The sequence below is a fragment of the Cynoglossus semilaevis genome, chromosome 11 (genome assembly GCF_000523025.1).
Source record: "Cynoglossus semilaevis isolate Cse_v1.0 chromosome 11, Cse_v1.0, whole genome shotgun sequence".
NCBI classification, from domain to species: Eukaryota; Metazoa; Chordata; class Actinopteri; order Pleuronectiformes; family Cynoglossidae; genus Cynoglossus; species Cynoglossus semilaevis.
Genome location: NC_024317.1, coordinates 18,377,752 through 18,396,200, shown reverse-complemented (window position 1 = coordinate 18,396,200; position 18,449 = coordinate 18,377,752). Strand labels below are relative to the sequence as shown.

The 18,449-nt window shown below is 36.7% G+C and overlaps 4 protein-coding genes across 7 annotated transcripts in view; 2 read left to right on the top strand and 2 right to left on the bottom strand.

Moving 5' to 3' along the window:
• Positions 1-414: 414 nt before the first annotated feature.
• On the bottom strand, positions 415-2,250 carry pxmp4 (peroxisomal membrane protein 4). Its single transcript, XM_008321115.3, has 5 exons — positions 2,082-2,250; positions 1,594-1,656; positions 1,323-1,521; positions 948-1,223; positions 415-671 (listed from the first exon to the last, which is right to left on the bottom strand). Exons 1-4 carry the CDS (start codon positions 2,210-2,212, stop codon positions 954-956), a joined length of 663 nt encoding a protein of 220 aa, XP_008319337.1. The 5' UTR covers positions 2,213-2,250; the 3' UTR covers positions 415-671; positions 948-953.
• Positions 2,251-2,536: 286 nt separating this feature from the next.
• Positions 2,537-14,015, bottom strand: itcha (itchy E3 ubiquitin protein ligase a). 3 transcript variants are annotated; one of them, XM_008321110.3, is made up of 24 exons: positions 13,817-14,010; positions 12,977-13,049; positions 12,636-12,777; positions 12,161-12,285; positions 11,777-11,908; positions 11,437-11,485; positions 11,168-11,316; positions 10,791-11,010; positions 10,146-10,241; positions 9,870-10,044; positions 9,674-9,743; positions 9,488-9,572; positions 8,761-8,889; positions 8,323-8,395; positions 7,783-7,854; positions 7,595-7,683; positions 7,311-7,470; positions 7,075-7,208; positions 6,567-6,707; positions 6,345-6,465; positions 6,078-6,182; positions 5,448-5,544; positions 5,293-5,365; positions 2,537-4,896 (listed from the first exon to the last, which is right to left on the bottom strand). In XM_008321110.3, exons 1-24 carry the CDS (start codon positions 13,967-13,969, stop codon positions 4,797-4,799), a joined length of 2,763 nt encoding a protein of 920 aa, XP_008319332.1. In that variant the 5' UTR covers positions 13,970-14,010; the 3' UTR covers positions 2,537-4,796. The 3 variants fall into 3 exon arrangements, 2 of the variants coding, with proteins under 2 accessions (XP_008319332.1, XP_008319334.1); XM_008321112.3 differs by having other exon boundaries at positions 13,768-13,907; XR_003051022.1 differs by lacking the exons at positions 2,537-4,896; positions 5,293-5,365 and having other exon boundaries at positions 5,508-5,544; positions 6,610-6,707; positions 13,817-14,015.
• Positions 14,016-14,357: 342 nt separating this feature from the next.
• On the top strand, positions 14,358-15,744 carry bloc1s1 (biogenesis of lysosomal organelles complex-1, subunit 1). Its single transcript, XM_008321113.3, has 4 exons — positions 14,358-14,656; positions 14,769-14,841; positions 15,044-15,176; positions 15,270-15,744. The coding sequence occupies exons 1-4, from the start codon at positions 14,596-14,598 to the stop codon at positions 15,378-15,380; spliced, it is 378 nt and encodes a 125-aa protein (XP_008319335.1). The 5' UTR covers positions 14,358-14,595; the 3' UTR covers positions 15,381-15,744.
• A 2,209-nt stretch (positions 15,745-17,953) lies between these two features.
• Positions 17,954-18,449, top strand: part of rdh5 (retinol dehydrogenase 5 (11-cis/9-cis)) — a 3,382-nt gene continuing 2,886 nt past the window's right edge. Inside the window, exons 1-2 of one of the 2 annotated variants that reach the window (XM_025060360.1) lie at positions 17,954-18,053; positions 18,163-18,409. In XM_025060360.1, the coding sequence (XP_024916128.1) occupies positions 18,022-18,053; positions 18,163-18,409 (279 nt within the window). In that variant the 5' untranslated portion in view covers positions 17,954-18,021. Of the gene's footprint in view, positions 18,054-18,162; positions 18,419-18,449 lie in introns of both variants that reach the window. The other variant, XM_025060359.1, reaches the window with a different exon arrangement.

Here is an 18,449-nt window from a genome sequence, read left to right as displayed (position 1 = left end):
ATTTACTCTAATAAATGCAGGAGACATTAGTTAAACAACCTGCACAAAAGAAAATAAAATGAATAAAGAAAATAAAGCTGTGGTTAGTGTATTCCCTGAAATACTCCTGTAAAATTGAAATACTCCTGTAAAATTAACATCAACGAATTATCAGCAAGATAATCTGAGTTCAGATTTTTTTTTCCCAATTAGACAATGACATGACTTTGTTTGTCAAATTGATCAATTTATCAGAATAAATCTGCCAATAATTAAACAAATTTTACTAATAATATTTTGCAATAAAAATCTAAACACAATTTGGTTTGTTTTATCTTAAACTGCTTAAGCAAGGGTTGTCAAACTCATTTTGGTTAGACCAGTAAAATCATAACATAATTAGCTATAAATAACAATAGGTCCATGTTTTTTTCCTTTGTTCTCATGCAAATTAGTACAAGGTTATTAGAAAATATTCATATTTAAGTAATCATTATAAAAAAATGAAGGGTTTGTGCATTTTCTTAACTTTCAAAATTCATCAGGCAGGCTGGATTGAACCCCCAGCGGGCCGGTTTTGGCCCACAGGCCATATGTTTGACGTCCCTAGCTTAAGCCAACTACTGGAGCCATTACACACAGTCAGTGGGGAGAAGGTGAAGTGGACTCTGTGGTTCATCACAGGGACGTACCTGTATATAAAGACACACATGCACGCACACACATTATTGTAGTTGTTGAAGTTTGAATCAATCATCTTTCTGCAGACAAGAACAAAAACCACTCTCTCAATAGGCAGCCAATTAAAAGGTAAATATTCATTTACATCAAGCGACACGATACAGTCACCTGATGAGCATTTTCAGAGTTTAAAATGTATTCATCAAATACACAGAAGCCAACATTTCACTCCCGGTTTTGTTCATCTCTTGTGCCTGAGTGTATGCTGTGATTGGGTGGATACTCACAGTGCTTTATTTCTGAGCAGCTGTCCGCGGCTTGTTAAAAATAAGAAAGTCGGTGACGTCGTGCCACACGTTACTGTCGTGGTAGAGGTAGTTCATAGAGGACTGAAGCGAGGGCTGGAGCGTGTGTGGGTAATACTCAAACAACCACAGGACGATGCCCCACACCAGAGTGGCAAAGAGTGGGAACGGGTCATGTTTAGGCTGAGGGACGAGTCCTTTCTCCACAGCCAGACGAGACAGAGCGAACAGTATTCTAGACAGCAAGTACATGTTGATCTGGGAGGGGGAAAACAAAAGGATCATTAGTGAAGAGAGTACTTAGTAACTAGTAACTAAATAAGGAACAGAGGACAACAGACTAGTGACTTGGCAAACCTGGCTATTGATGCTGTTGTTATCCCCAAACACTAACCATCCTCCAACACAAGCAGCCAGAAAGGAGTGCGACTGTAAACTCTTTCCATGTATCCTTTGCTGAAAGGCTTGAAGTCCTTTGTATGTGAACACAAAGTATGCCAGGTTGCGAGAATGTGTGTAAGTGGCCTTCAAAATGGCTTTGAGTTTGTCCTTTAAACTTTGAGAAAGAGAGAGATGTGACACTTAGATGTGAAATCCAAATTTTTTGATGGACAGAAAAAATTCTTACCTTCCACTTTTGAAAAGAAATGTCATCACCAGGGCATGTGGTGCTCGGATTTTGGCTCCATATCTAGAACAAAGTAAAGTAAAAAATATTTGACACTAGTACGACTGAATAAATACAGCAGCACATGCCTGCTCTGCTAATGCATGTATTTAAATAGGATGTTGTTAATATTTCATACAACAATTGGTGCTTAAACCATTACAAACACGCATTAATAGCAACCTAAAAATAAGTAAAAAATAAAATACAAAATTACCATTGTGAGTCTAGGTACCAGCAGTGGTACTCATGTGATAGTTTGAGAACCAAATGTAAAATGTAACAACAGAAATCAAAACTACTAACGTCCTAACTAACTAACATCCTCCTCGACAATCATTTATTTTATTTAGATATAACAAAAATCCAGATCAGCCACTACAGTCTAAGGTGTTACTGATAAGAGCGGAACAAAAGAAAAACGATTCTGTAGGAACGCATTCTCTTACACGACTCCGTTTCTGAATCCCTTCAGAACGGCCAGAGCAGCTCTGTATTTCTCCTGTTGCAGCAGGTGATTGACAGTATACACAAGAATTCTGACCAGATCCTGACCTGCCATTGCTCCAGGGTAGCACATCCGGTAGGACGATAAAACATGATACACACGATGTGGCACTGCAAAGGTTGGCCGCGGAAATAGTTCCTACCGCGCAGTTTTATTTTATATTTCCACCCTTAAAACTTCTTAAATTTAATAAGTAACATCTTTAAAAGTTTTAAAAACGAACAAACCAACTCACCAAGAAATGACGAGTCATTTGGTGGATGAAATACTTAAAGGTGTGAACGAGCCGACTCCTTCCAGAAGGTCAAAACCTAGTGGTCCTTAGAAAAAAAATCCAACGTTAAATCGTAACCATATTAGATAAATGTGAACACATTCACATTAATGACTAATGCATTGTCGTTTGTCAAAGTTTATTAAAAAAAAAATGAATAGGCCGTTATTATTATTATTATTGGAACACAGCAGAAATGTACTGGTAATATACTTGGTTGAATAGTTAAGGTGCTACATCATTAGTTATAATCTGTTAAACAAATTTAACAGTCCATAATTAATCACCAAAATATTTTACAAGATTTTAACATCAGTGAGAAAAGAAACCCATTTCACCCATAGACAGTTATTTTTGGACATGTTCACTCACTTGCTCAAAAAACGAACAAAAAAGAAAGAAAAAGAAACAAACGAACTTGGAAATTAAGTTAAAAATTACTTCTTTGAAATTCACCTATGAGTCTTTTCATTCATCAGTTACAGACATCAAGTAAGATAACAACAGACATTAATCTAAACCGTCAATTTGTTTAATGTTCTTTTAATTTATGCACAATTTTATTTAGATAATGCAAAAATGTGAAATGTTTTTTTTAATGACAATAAATATTACTGTGGAGAAACCCAAACATTTCATATTGAAGAAACTATAAAGTGTTGTTTTCCTAAATAAAAAAGGACAGGGTGACTTGGTAATCAATGTCTTTGTTTTTACTAATATACACTGGAAGTGCTACTAACATTTACACACCCTCTGTACACACTACTCTGTTGTTAAGATATTGTATTGTAATTCAGAACTGAGGTTTGTAAAACCAACATTATGAATAAAAAAACATCCATGTAAAATATTGAGAGAGTTTTATTTTGTCATGTTTACCTAAAAACTGCAGCAAAAAAAAAAGAAAAAAAAAAAGGGGAGTGAGAGGGTACTACAAATATCTTTGTAATGTTAAACACTGGCTGACATAAAAGTACTGCTTTGGTCATGTTGTACAACTGAACAGTGGAAACTGATATGTACTCAGTGTTAGTGTCGTTAGGGATGGGACGTGTTTGAAGCCCCATCGTTTACTTGGATTTGAAAAGAAAAAATATCTGTACAAGGCTAAATATTTAAAACCCTATAAAACTAGGGTCAAACACACTTAGATGTTTTGAATCTTAATTTAAGCCTGTATATCACTGGGGTCTACTGCACCATGACACCTACTGTAAGACTGTATTTCACGGACATTCTCTATTTTTTAAGAATACTGACACCAAGTGTTTAAGGGTTTTTTTCCCATCAGGGATCTACTGCGTGATAATACCTTAATGGCTACCATTCAGTGGGTAATAGTCAGTAAACAGATTTTTGTTTCATACTATTGAAACCATTATAACGACCCCACGTCATAGTAGCAGCTCATGAACAGACTCAACAGCACAGTGATCCCTCCAAGACAGTTCTGCAGAGTGGCAAATAACTTGGCATAAAACCGCCAAATTAAAGAAGGCAAAGTTTAAAGACGTTAATCACAGGTAAATATATTTCCCTTTACGTTATGTTGGGAATACTCATTTAAAATTAAATTTGTCAAAGTGCTATGGCAACAAATCAATCAACCAACCAACCACGGTTTAGATATTTCGCTGTTCAACGATTGCTACAAAACTAGTACAGATAAGAAAATACATTCTCTTTCAAGACAACATTCACAATGATCTAGAAGGTGAAGCTCATTATTAAGAAAATTCAAATAAGGAAGAAATTAATTATCGAGTTAGTATGGTCCTGGTGTAAATCTATTGCCTTTAAAAGGTATTTACTATGGGAGTCACTTTAAAATAAAACAAAAAAAAATCCTCAATTACATTTTTAAAAACATTGATGTTAAACTACACATTAGCTTCTAATCTCACTTCAAAATACATACTTTTTTTAAAAACTCAAGTCAGAATACTCTTCTCTGCTCCAGAAGCATTCATTCTGCATAGATCTGAAACATGCCAGTGCTGCGTAGACTTCACAGCTGAACATATGGAGACTGGACTCATGTCACGTCCAGAGAGTGCAGATGTGACGGAGTGAAAGAGGCGTCTTTTCTCTGCCTTATTGTCTCTACTCTTACTCAGTGGGTTGAACAGGCAAATGAGATTAGCCGGATTAAAGACAAATTTAAGGTTTGAGAAGTGAATAAGGGGTGGGAAGGATTCACAGGTAGCTCACGAAAAGCAAATTAAATTATTAAATAAATCCAATGAACTAAATATGTTAAGAAAAAACTGCAGGCGGCATGATCTGTCCGGCAGAAATTCTAAGAAGGATTTTTTTTCTACTATACCGATCCCTGACGTACACAGGAAAGATGAAAACTGCTAAACTTCCCACAATGCATCACTCCTGCCCAAAGCCCTCCGTCTCCTCTATGGCAAACAAGAGCTTCTCCTTCAGCTGCTCATAGCTCTTGTAGGGGGGCATGTCCAGCCGGTTAAAGCTGCACAGGGGAACGAGACAGATTTTAAATTACAGTTTAAATGTACCTCGAAAGCATATAATACATTTCAGTACCATGTGTTAAACAGTTGCCTTCAAATAATCAACATCACAGTTGGGTTTCCCTATAAGCTGTCAGAACCTGCAACTGCATTCATTTGACATGTTGCAACACAAAAACATTCACCACACAAACACTAAACTCTCTAATTCAAAACATGCCACAAGGAGTATTCTGCTTCCAGGTATTTCATTAAGCCTTGGCAACAAAAGAAAGTGGTTGAATCAGAGGTGACTAAGTGGGTTTGGTACTGGCTTTAGAAGTTTCACTTTGAAACTCCTTATGACCTTGGTGAAAGAACTGGAATAACAGCAAATACAGAGAAGGGGAACTCACCACGTATGGCTTCTTGGAAGCCAGTTTTCTTTGCCCACTTTCTCGATGCAGAACTTTTGCGGGCCGTTGCTCCCTGCACGCATCGGTGTAAAACATTAGTCCAGTAACCTTTTAGTTCGGTGGCTCTGAGCCAGTGCGTGTATTACAGTACATACCCATCAGGTCAGCAAAACCACCCACAGGGAGACGACAGGTTCCTGTTACAAACTGCAACATTCTCATCCTCTTCTCGTTGTCCATCTCCTTCATGAACTGGTGACACATAAGTCTTCAGTCACATTTAAATTCCATGTGGATTAGAGTTTACAACAGATCATGCTCCAACTCAGCAGTATCTATCTGCTTAATCTGGTGCTTAAGTATAGTATGCATGAAGCCTAAAAAGTGTTCATCCCCAAAATGAGACACAAGCCTTTTTAAGATGCTAAATGAAAAGAATAAGTTTTTATTTGATAAAACTCTCAGAATAATACTTATTTTTTTAAGGGAATAAAGTTCTATCTATCTATTTCCCTGAAATATCCACTGGTGTATTTGAAGGGAATAAAGTTCTATCTATCTATCTCCCTCTAATAGCCACTGGTGTATTTACTGTAGTAGCTGATTAGTTATTATTATACTATTAAAGCCTCAACTAAAACAACATTAAAGAGTGAAATAAGAACAGTGTTGTCCAGCACTTCTACAGTCAAACTGCAGAAGTGCTATAACGTTTAGAATACATACAGTATATAAACAGAGTTTATATATTTATATATTCTAGACTTCATAAATAGTGAACCAACCTGCCAGAACCAGACAATCTGCTTGCTACTTCGAGCATAATTCCTATAGATTGTGTTCCTTTGCCAGTCCACCAGGTCTATCTCCTGCATTCCACACAGCATCACCTACAGACAAGGAAACATATATATATATTATCCTGCAGATGACAAACACTTAAAAACGTATGTGTGCTCTGTGAAAAGGGGTTGTTCAGAAGAACAAAAAGAATAAAAACAAAAAAAAAAAACTTTTCTAAAGTTTTTTCTGACTCAGTGAAGGTTCAGCACCTCGAGTTCCTTTGCATCAAAGTACTGAAGGTACTGCTGAGGCAGAACTTCATTGAAGCCTTCAAAGAAAGCCTGAGTCTGCTCCTCCACTCCTCTGGAAAGCCTCCACTCTGCCACCAGTCTGGGTAACAAAGACGAGAAGACAGAACACAGTCAGAATTCACACCAGCCCAACAGTTGGCGTTTGACTGAGAGTTAAAAAAATAAAAAGTGCATTAGTACTTGATGTATTCTTCCTTGTTTTCTTCAGTGACTTGGATGTTACCTCCATCAGGTTTTAGTTCATGTGTGGTGACCTCCCCCAGGATCTCCTTGTCGACTGAGAAGAACATCTCTAGAGCACACTCCTCTATGTTATTATCCCTGTGGGCCACACAGTTAAAGCCCAATTATTAACAGGCAAAAACACAACAATACGTATCTTTTTTTTTGTAGGAATACTACAACTCAAACAATACTTGTTCAATGGGCAGACAAAGCAGTGAAAGAATAAACTATTTATTTACATTTACTTTCTTCATTTAAAGATAATTCGGCAGTTATTAAAAGATTATACCTATTTCAGACTCTAATCTCGAATCTAAAAGGTGTTTTATTTTGAGAATTCACTGATCTTAAATGATCCTTCAATGATCAGTGGGGCACTACCAGTCCACAGTACTAGCCGGTACCAGGACCTGGTACAAAAAAGGTTTGGCAGTGCCGCCATAAATTATTAATATTAACTTACTTGATCCATATAAGTGAGTTGTAAAACTCAGGATCTATAGACTCCAGGTCTTTGAGAGCCAGGGGTTTGTTGAGGATACGTTTGTAGAATGGCAGAGAGAAGCCGGTGTCAATGAATTTGCCGTGGAACAAGGCCTGGAACAGGAAAGCAGGTTGTTTTTATATTTTACAGTGCGTTTAAATTATAACCACTCATTCAATGAGTAATAATAATTGTCAAGGAGAGCATTCAGTTACCATTGCAATAAAGCGCCCAATGAACTTGAAGTACTTGAGATGATCCGGGTTGATGTAAGAAGCAGGGTTGATCTGCAGGCAGTAATTGTCTTTGCCAGCGTACTCAAACAAACAGTACATGGGGTTCAGTACTTCATGTGACAGCAAGAAAAACCATTCCCTGCAGATGAAAAATATTGTGAGATACTTTGCTATTCATACAAACTATTTTTCAGTGACAGGGTAGCACAAAAATATAAATATATATATAAAAAAACAGTTTAAAAAGAAAATGTTGATCCAACCTGGCGACACCACCATAATCCAAGCCTTCCTCATCAGGAAATATAATCCACAGCCTTCGCCTTAGATCTTGAGGATGGAAGCTCATGATCTATACGTGAAAATTCAGAATAAATAAATGAAAAAAACTATTATTTAACCATTGACAACACAGTGCTGCTGGATAGTTTTGGAAAATGAGATTTTGTACCTGCTGGAATGAATCCTCAAACAGAGTTTTTCGTGAAACAGTGATCTTAATGTGCTGAGGCATTGACATTTGCTAAAAGAGAAACTACATGTTAAAAAAAGTGCAGCAAATATTCCACATAATACAACAATACAACAGTACCTCGACACAATGGCTTTCAGTTCTTAACACATAATCGAGCAATTTATTTATTTAATAACACACTCAATTTAACCTGAAACAAACAAAAAATCTAGTTTCAATCTAGTATCAATATAAAGCCAGACCTATGAAATTAGTCCATAAATCTATTACCAGAATTTCTGAGGTAAATGCATCCCCCTTGTTTACCACCATTTTTCCACAGAGGAACTAACTAAGATGTGAATGTAACACAAAATGTAACACCAGCAGAAATTTCTAATTCTACTTCAACAAGCTGAAATATAACATTTCTGGGAGAATAACAGACAGTATCTACTGTTGCACAGCCATATATGATCATAAGTGATGAGATCACTGGAGGGAAGTCATTCCAGCAGCCATGTAAAAAGCACATACCTGACACCAGAACCTGAAGTATTGCACTTTGGCTTTAAAGTCCCTGACGTAGGTTATCTGTGGCCCATTTTCTCTGTGGAAAAGGTCAGTAGAGGAATGATCACCATGAAACAGACAGCTGTGAGTTATTACATTTCATAATATACAAATATAGTTCATAAATATAGTCAAAGAGGGAGACTATATTCCCTTGTAGACTCTCTGGTGAGATATTTTAAACCTGACGTAGATCATAGGTTAACATAAATGTTATTCTTACAGATACCAGGCGGTAACAAGTCATTGTACTAAAGTGACAAAAGAGCATTAAACACTATTCAGACTTCTTCTGGTATTAACCATTCAATCTAATGGTCTAAGAGTTTGTATTATTCTTTAATATACATCAAGACTACAATCAATGTGGTGATTTATACTACAGCACTTTTGACGACTCACAGTGAAGATTTTCCTGTTCGAGGGTCGATGTAGGTGGTAGTTCGCCTGTTGTGGTCTACAAAGTATGGAATGCCGTCTACAGTGAACCTCATCTCCCAGCCGTCTGGTAAGGGTTTATCATTTAAAAGCCTAAAGTATTGAAACAAATAAAAGAAAACATTGTTAATGAATTTTGAAACATGCAAACTTAGCAGTAGAAGTAAAACCAAGAAGGAGTATGTTTAATAAAGTATTCATCAAAAATGTTAACTATGCAGAATCAGACACCATTACCAAATGTCCTAATCATATTTACATCTTTAACAGTTTATGAAAATATTTGAAATTTCAAACCAGACGATTGAACATTAATCAAAAAAGGACAGTCACCTTGTGGGCCGGACACTCATAAAATGAAATAAAAATCACATTTTTGTCTAACATTATTAATTAATGTTTATTTTTTAAATCTGGTCGCGAAATCTGGTCGGATTTCATGGTTTTGGTGGGCCGCAAGTTAACAATCGCTGGTCTATGATCTTATATGTAATACTGCCCTAATTCAGGAATAAATTGGTTAAAATCTAACAATTGTTTTTAATTAAACAAATTCACGGAGACTGAAGCAAATGCACTATACAGTACAATCACCAAGAAAAGCTTAATTACATTACATTTCACAGTTAATTAAAAAAGTATTTAAACATATTTGCGTGAACATGTGTACAGTATATAACCCCTCACTTACCCCTGCCTCCTGGGGTCCTCCCACTGGGTTGACCGAGTTGGATGGTAAACAAAATAAACTCTGCCGTTGGTGTCCGTTCTTTTCTCTATCATTTAAAATACATTATATCTCAGTTTAATTAGGATAATGAACAATTTTTAAACCACAAAGCCTTGACTAAATAATATAATACTTAGTGAGATTTACCCCAGCCATGTGGCAGAGGCCCAAGTGGGTCAAACTCTTTATTGGCTGTAGCTGCAATCTGGTCCTGGAGCTAAACAAGAGGAGGGTGTGTCATGTATTTCACATCTGTCAAGACATACTTGTAGTGCTTTCATCAAACGTTTGATGGAAAAAAACACTTAAAATTTATATAAACAGATGACTCGACCGCTCTCACCCCGTAGATGAACCTCTGGTTGAACTGCTGCATGGCTCCCTGCAGCTGGCTGCGTTGGTTCTGCCACTCTTCATAGTTTCGCACCGACTCCTGAGTGGGACGCTGCCATGTTGTGGTTCTAGTAATGTGGTCAACGTAGTACCCCCTTCCCATAGGGTCCACTCTACGCTCCCATCTGAAAAAAGAGAGCGTTCTCATTTGACTGCTACTCAGCCTCAGGGACAGCAAAAGCTGCAGTATGTAGGCGGCATCGCCACCATACAATTGTTTATGTACCCTGTAGGCAGAGGCTCAGGCCTTTCCCAGGTCGTCCTTTTCTCAATGTGATCCACGAAGTACACTCTACCATTTTGGTCCACCCTTTGTTCCCACCTGCAGGCAGCAGAAGTGATTAGTAAAGATTAGGAAATATTTTTATTGTTCATATATATATATATATATATGTGTGTCTGTGTATTAATGCGTATATATGCACACACATATATATATTTACATATATATGTAAATACAATATTTTCCTATAGCAATGCTTTTTAATTTGATTGATTTGAAACCTAGCTGCAGGGATTCAAAGTCACCTATAATGGAGTAAGGTCCCGTCTGTCTACTCTATACCTTAAACCTAGAAAACATCTCTCGTGAGGACACAGTACTACAGGTGTGCAGGTTGTGATCTTTGTTGACATTTCTTAAATATAAGTGCACAGAAAGCCTTTGTGGTTTTGGAAAAACAAACATTAACAAAAGCATGTGATCATTTGTAATGCTACACAAACAAATAGCTACTGTGACTAATCATATTGGAAAATGTTAAATAATAGAATATCATCAATATCATAAAGGTCACAAACTACTACAATACATTGTTTTTATCTAATAACAGAATTTCCAAATCCTGAAATTTTTTTTTCTTTTTTTTACCCAGGTGGTAAAGGAGCGTTGTTGATAGGTGGGATTCTTGGTGTAGCCAGAGCTGCTACAACACTGGTATCTGGTTTTGGACCAGAGCCTGTCTGTGAAGAACCTGTGGCTGTAGAACCTGAGTTACATTGGAGACCTGAGCAGCCATTCGCTGATGCCTGAGTACCATCAGAAGATGGGCCTTCACTCAGCTCACTGGGATAGGAACTGCTGGAGGAGACTGTGGAGAACAGTGAAAATAACAGCTAAGGTCATCTTCAAAAGAAAACAACTTGTGAACTATAAAATGTAATTGTACACAGAAAAACTGCTTTAATTAACGTGATCTCCAAAAAATATGGTCCTGATATTTCGAGAACCTCTGGTTTGTCCCACACCTGGCGAGGTTGCAGGTCTTTGTGGAGACGGAGAGGGTCGAGATGGTCTGGAAGGTCGCGAAGCAGAGGAGCCTCCTGGAGAAGCGCGATCACATGGCACAATGACCCACTCGTCTGAGTCACTAGAGGAAGACGACTCCCTGCTCGACCTGTTCACAAGAGGTTATTTTATTGGGATAGACCATAAAGAGGCGCAGAAGCAAGAAAAAACACATTACTGATTTTCTTTGTTTTTTTGATAAACATGGGAATAAAAAACAGTACTGGACCTGTTTCTAGCATCTCCATTTTCTCTCACATTTCTACTTGAAGCAGCAACTGGAACAAAAGAAAAAAAAAAGGAAAATCGATCTTTAGGGTACACTTGAGAAAAAACACTTTTTTCAGAAATACAATAACGGTTACCTCCTTGAATTTTCTAATAACTGATTTTTTTCTTGAAGGAGTCTAAAACTGTAGAATAACTTTATATAGGATTATGGTTTATGGTTAAGGTTTCTTTTTGCTGTTTTAACAGCACCAAATCCATATCACTAAAAAATGTCCATGATGATGTGATACTGTCTGATCTTTTACTTTTGTGTGTTTATTCCTTCATGCATTACTTACTATAATCCCTCTCTGCAGAAGCAAAGGTTTCAGGATCCACTTGCAGGCCATCCAGACAGACCGACAGGTCACCTACAACATCCTGGGGGTCTCCGTCAGAACACAACTGCAGGGTCTGCACCACCTCACACACTGGTTTAGACACAGATTAAGGTTAAACATTTTTAATGGCAAGTTTCTGTTGTACGAACAGTGCCTTTTAAGTCAAACAATTTACATAGACCAGATATATGGTGAACCATAAAGAATATGGTAAAGATGTAAGATAACATCACAGATATCTAACAGGGGTAAAACTGACAGTTACAGATATAATTAGGTAAAAATACAAAATAAATAATATAGATGAAATTAAGAAGCCTACAGACAGTAATGTGAACTTACATTTCAGGTCATTAGTCTTGAGTGCCTGCAGGATCTCCAGTGAGGCAATTCCTAACAGGATGTCTGCCTTTAATGTCTGGTGGCTCCAAGCTCGGAAGATGAGTTTGCTAACAGGGGTCACAATTCTTTAAAAAAAAAAAAAAAAAAGTAGATAAAAAGGTCTGCCTGCTATTCCCTGTCATAAGACGTGACTGCATCGACATGATTTTAATAAATACAAAAAAATATATTAAAGAAATTATAAAAATAATTAATTAAAAAATAATTTTGAGGACTACAATGTTTTTAGTGTCTCACAAAATACACATACAGGTATTATACATGTTAATTATTTTATAAACTTATGGTCATTTAAGAGCCACATTTTTTTTAACGCAGAAAAGAAAAAAAGATGAATAAACCTAGTAGAAAAAAAATATTGACGTTTAACTCAAACAGTGATTGAGTGGAAAACAAAAATTAGAGTCAAACTTACACAGTGAGAGCCTGATTCCATTTTGGACTGTGTGTGTTATTGAACTTGTCTGTCCTCTTTGACTGGCCGTCCACAACAACCTCCACATATGGACTGGGACCAAACCAGTTCTTTTTGTTTTCCTTCAGCCGGGCCGAAATCACTGGACAGACAAAAAAGCAGCATTGAATGTGCAACATTGACAATTGACTATTCTAAAAAATATGTATTATCAGATTCAAGCATTTTGTTTGTCAAATACACAGTTATACTCAGTACAACTTCACAGCAGAAACATGTTTTTCTCTACCTAAATCCTACTAATCCTAATAAGTACTACCAATAGTCACAGAATTACCCACCTGTAACTTGTAATTGAGCCTTCATGGTTCTTCCATTACACCACTGCTTTGCAATAAAGAGAACTCCAAACAACTGTGAACATGAACACAGGATGTGTTAACAAGCAGTGTTAAGATCGGAATGAGTGATCTACCACAAACAAAAACTAGTGTAGAAAAGGTTGAAGAACAGTATAATTTCTATATTGTATATTTCAGAAATATTTACAAAAAGTGAACATCGCTCAGATTCAGAAGGAACACTGAAGGGTTATCTCTAGTGTAAATAGTAATAATAAACATATCAACGTTGACTTGACACCTGCTGGTCTTGTTAAGAAAATTTCATAACAAATAATCCTATCGTAATGCTATATAGGTATAACAGTTATGTTGTTTATAATATGCGAAATAGCTTTTGACACGTGATATGGACACAATGACTTTAATGCAGGTCGAATACTATTCATTAATCTATCAAAATGACGGCGTCAGACTGTGACGACATTAGGAATACTTGAAGGCTGTCCTTCATGCTACACGAAGGCTCTCAGCATTAGAGCCCACCAGCTGACTATTTCTCATTACACATTTAAGGACCCTGGTGCTTCGGAGAGTTGTTATGTTATGATATTACCATTTAAACAGAAACTTAACAACTTAGCAACTGTGTTTGGCGTCGTGCTAAACACCAAGCATTAGCATAATCTGACGTTAATAAAGCTAAGAGCTGTCGGTTACTTCAAAAGTTTAGACCTGTCGCTCGAGAAAATTCTACATTTCTTACACAGTATAAGACAAAATGTTTATACCTGGTCCAAACAGGAGAAAAAGAACCACCAAAACCTAAGAATAACCTACTTCCAAGATGTTGACAGGTAGCCGCCGGCCAACAGCACAGCCCTGCTTTCGGTAGTTAGCAAGCACAACACTTCCGTTGATAGTTTTTCCAAATAAAATAACATGAGACGAGGTACAAATACGCAGGTCCGCTCCAGGACCAAAACATACCATGAGCGCGTCTATCTCTGCAAAGAAAGAATACACAGCTCCGCAGAAAAAGTTTTTGCTCAAAGGTAATTTCCCAGCAGTTTTCACATTTGGCTTTAATTAATTTAATTTTTAAGAGAAATCACGCTGATTTTCGGATTATTTTCACAATACTTTTAATTTGAAACTGTAACAGATATTATTTATATTATATATATATTTATGCACTTAGAAACACTGTTTTCTCAAATTCTCCACAGAGTAGACTCATGACCAGTCTCGCCAGTTTAAGTATGGATTCTTTGAAATGTTTAGCTGCTCGTGCTTTTATTTTGAAAGCTCGAAATAGGTTAATAAAAAATACATACATAAGAGCTATCGCTTCTTGTGTTTGTGTGATTTCTAAACACTTTGCCGTCTTAACTGACTAGACGTATTCACTCACATAACGCCGATGACAGATCAACAGATAGTTGATAGTTTTGTTGATTTGCTTATAGATCCATTTTCTGACACGCCCCCGCGTGACTTCCTTTAACTGTGTCTCGTGACACAGCTACGTTAGTGTTAGCGTGTGGACGGTCCTGCACTCTGTATGTCATTATATAAATATATTTCTTACTTAAACAAAACTATAGGTATAATTAAAGATGTTGTCTCGTCTGCTGAAAGAACACCAGGCCAAACAAAATGAGCGGAAAGACCTGCAGGGTGAGGCTTCGTGACGTGAGCTAGCTTCAATGCTAATCAGTGCTAAAAACAAAGATTGGTGTCCAATGTTAAAGATTAATGTTTGTGTTGTTCGACTTTAAATCTTGTATAGAGAGACGGAGACGTGAAGCAATTACTGCAGCCACCTGTCTGACTGAAGCTCTGGTCGATCACCTCAACGTCGGGTATGGAAGTTAGGCTAAATGTATTGTCATGTTATTGATAATAAAAATGCAGGTGAGAGATGCAGGTCACCCACAGCTACACATGTTGTGTAAATGTGATTTGGTGCCTTCTGCAAATATAATAGTGATGAAATATATCAAAGTAATTAACACATTAATTTATTAGCAGTAATGTTTTATCTTTTTTTGTGATTGACATCAGTGTTGCTCAGGCATATGTTAACCAGCGTAAGCTTGACCACGAAGTGAAGACTCTCCAAGTGCAGGCGGGTCAGTTCTCCAAACAAACTGCACAGTGGATCAGTATGGTGGAAGGATTTAATCAAGCTCTTAAGGTGAGATGAATCCTCAGATTGAAAAAAGAAAGAAAGAAATAGATTGTACAATTTACTAACCATCAAGTGTTTTTGCACGACTATTTTGAACAGGAGATTGGTGATGTGGAGAACTGGGCCCGTAGCATTGAGATGGACATGAGAACCATTGCCACAGCCCTGGAGTACGTACACAAAGGCCAGCTTCATTCTGCATCGTCGTAAACATCACATGCAGACAAACGTGATGATTAAAGCTGATTGTAAAAGGAGGAGAATCAAAGACAGAATTCCATCTGATTCCCATTAGAAAAGTCTGACTCTGTAGAGCCTCTGTAAGGGACTGTCACGGAACTCTTTTTGCCAGGGCTACAACCTTTTTATTTTTGAGATATTTTTCAAAAAAGTATTATGTAAAATAGCCTTTTAAAATACTTGATTCATGATCTATGCATATGCGTATGTTTATTTATTTATGGTTTGTGTACATTAATAACTGCCTGCAGTTTTCTGTTAGTCGTCTTTTTACATTTGTCATTTGAATAATTTTTTTTGCAACAACAAATAAACCGCTGCTTAATAAATCAAACAAAACTGTTTGTGTCTATATATACAGATGAAATATGCTATTAATTTGAAGTGAAGTCAATGCAAATGATTTATAAATGGTTCTCACGTCTCCATTGTCTTTAGTAATATGGTAATAATACATCAGATTTACACATTGGACTCATATACCCTGTATATAGTTTAAAGAGAGATGTTTTTCAATAAAATAAAATGTGTGGATATTTTTTTTCTTAATAATAATAACATTGTCTTTTAGATTTTCTTTTGCTTTTTGTTATTCTTTTGGGACGATAATGTTTTTTTCATCATTAAAATTGTCAATATTATAATTTCTCTTATTCCAATAGAAATATCAGTGTTATGGGTCGGTGTGGTTAACAAGTGCTAAACAAATCAGGAAACTAACCTACATACACACACAAGTCTTTAATTTTGACAAAGCCATCCTGGAAGATTTAACACATCTATTAATAATCTATTAATTATTGTTATTGATTTACTTTTTAATGACACTGGTAATGTTTCTGTAGCTTCCCACCGAACAAGTCATAAAAGTTTATCTAATCTGCTCTCTCGATTGTAAGGGTTGCGAAAGTGAAGGGCAAACTACCAAATGACATTCACAGTGTAATAACCAACAGGATTTTTCAACAGAAATATTTTCTGAACCTGTAAAATCCAGTGACCGGATAAAAATAGCACCGGGTCCATTCAGGACGAGGAATGTTTGACGCAACCGCTCACATGGTGAGTTTATTTTTACAGCAAATTTTGTGTTGATTATATTCTTTAAAGAAAAAACTCAGTAGGTATCAGTAACAGCATACATCACATTTAGCATTTAGCATTTTCTGTAAATATTAAGACTGCCATGCAAGACGTATGTCAACCAAAAAAAAGACCATTGATAACTCTTAAGAAACATACCTATTTCTATTGAAATGTTAACCTGCTTTGTGCCTTGTTATTATCAGAAAGCAGCGTTTTTGTCGTTATGAAAGCACTTGTTATTTAACACAGCGTTTAAAGTTGGAAAGTAGGTTCTTTGATAACCATGTTTGCATTATGTTTACAAAAGTGTGCTTCTGACACTTTTTTAAACCAGCACACAGTAAAATGGATTTTATGGATTGGGGATTATCAGTTGTGCTCTTGTCTTAAGGGATAAAACCATGGGGATAAACTCTTTCTCTGTGACTGGCCCCTCAGTAACCACAGAAGTAAAGGAAGAAAGAGGAAGTGAAGAGGACGGGAAAGTTGTGAAGGTCCGATTAAAGTTGAAAAGGTAGGGAATACAAATTTTTCATTGTCATTTCTTCTCAGCTTTATTAGAATGTCACTTAGCTCTAAAATTTAAACTTTTATAGTATTTTTTAATGGTTGTACGTTTCATATTTTATTTTCAAATAACAAATGATTTTATGTTTACCCTAAAGCAGTGAGTTACATAGAGCTGGTGTGTGTTTTTTTAGTTTAGTTAGTTAGTTAGTTTAGTTTAGTGATGTAATGGTTGGTTGTTACTGTAATATTTCTTATGACATTAATGCCTGCTATCAGAAGGTTGTGAGTTCAATACCACTGATCCCTCAAACTTGTTTTGTCAGTGAGAGCGTCAGGTGTAAAAATTCTGCCAAATCGCTATGTGGAGCCTGCTGATAAAGAGACAAGCCAAAAATGTATTCTTCTTCCTATGACGTATATGCACAGCATTTTCCAGTATTTTGCAATTAATTAAAGTTATTTTTTTTAAAAAAGCTACTATTTGCCTGTATACATACATACAATTTAATTAATTGCTGTCTGCGGTTACAATCTAAGAACCGTGTAAACTAATAGGTTTCCAGCAATAAGCCTAAGCAGCTCCGTCACGGGCATTGAATTCATGCTTTTAAACAATAGCCCCCCTCTCCTCCAGCTCCCCACCACTCCCCACCCTGTCGTTGCGATTGTACTCTCACAGATGCCTTTCTCGCTTTCATAAGCGTATTATCCAAAGATTTCTCATGTGGCCAAAGTACTTCTGTACTACAAACACAGACAGCTCTCAGTGAAAAAGAAAACACACCTTTGTTGTAATAATAACAATAATATATAATAAATAAAAATCTGAATTATTTTTAAGTACTGATATTACGTAATTATGTGTATTAGGATGTGGTATATATTTTTTTATTATTTACTAGAACTACTTTTTGTGACATGTCACTGTCCACCATCATTTGTAAATGTTTTTTTTTTCAGCAAATACTAAGTCCTCCCAGCTGATCAAAACTTTAACCCTTACTCCAGAATCAACATGGAGTCACCGTCAGTCCAGGACATTTTAGGGTGAGAAACTTCAGTCAACACCACAGCTGTCACTTTAGTTTGGAGTTGTATCCTGGAACTTTTAGGTCTATTTTTTTTTTTTAATGTTTTATCTTCTTTTCTCCTTCAGGGAGAATGCTTGGCTGTACATCGGTGCTACTGTGGTGGTGCTGTGGTTCATCGTGTGGCTGTACAGAGACAGCCTGGAGATTGAAGAACTCACCGACAAGTATGTGTTTGTGACGGGCTGTGACTCAGGGTTCGGGAACCTGCTGTGTAAGAAGCTGGATCGGAAAGGTTTCCGTGTGCTGGCTGGCTGTCTGACGGAAAAAGGAGCCGATGACCTGAAGAGGTCGGCCGGCCCTTATCTGAAAACCGTCCTGCTGACAGTGTCCACTCAGTATAGTGTCAGGTAAC

What these genes read in the sequence shown, in the direction of transcription:
- pxmp4 (XM_008321115.3), bottom strand. Translation starts at nt 2,212, where the DNA reads ATGTGCTACCCTGGAGCAATGGCAGGTCAGGATCTGGTCAGAATTCTT. An exon ending in GGATTCAGAAACGGAGTCGT is followed by an intron (nt 1,657 to 2,081) that starts GTAAGAGAATGC and finishes ACTTTGTTCTAG; the next exon opens with ATATGGAGCCAAAATCCGAG. An exon ending in TTTCTTTTCAAAAGTGGAAG is followed by an intron (nt 1,522 to 1,593) that starts GTAAGAATTTTT and finishes TCTTTCTCAAAG; the next exon opens with TTTAAAGGACAAACTCAAAG.
- itcha (XM_008321110.3), bottom strand. Translation starts at nt 13,969, where the DNA reads ATGGTATGTTTTGGTCCTGGAGCGGACCTGCGTATTTGTACCTCGTCT. An exon ending in TGGAATCAGGCTCTCACTGT is followed by an intron (nt 12,286 to 12,635) that starts GTAAGTTTGACT and finishes TTTTTTTTAAAG; the next exon opens with AATTGTGACCCCTGTTAGCA. An exon ending in GAGGACCCCAGGAGGCAGGG is followed by an intron (nt 8,890 to 9,487) that starts GTAAGTGAGGGG and finishes TCAATACTTTAG; the next exon opens with GCTTTTAAATGATAAACCCT.
- bloc1s1 (XM_008321113.3), top strand. Translation starts at nt 14,596, where the DNA reads ATGTTGTCTCGTCTGCTGAAAGAACACCAGGCCAAACAAAATGAGCGG. An exon ending in GTCGATCACCTCAACGTCGG is followed by an intron (nt 14,842 to 15,043) that starts GTATGGAAGTTA and finishes GATTGACATCAG; the next exon opens with TGTTGCTCAGGCATATGTTA. An exon ending in GATTTAATCAAGCTCTTAAG is followed by an intron (nt 15,177 to 15,269) that starts GTGAGATGAATC and finishes TATTTTGAACAG; the next exon opens with GAGATTGGTGATGTGGAGAA.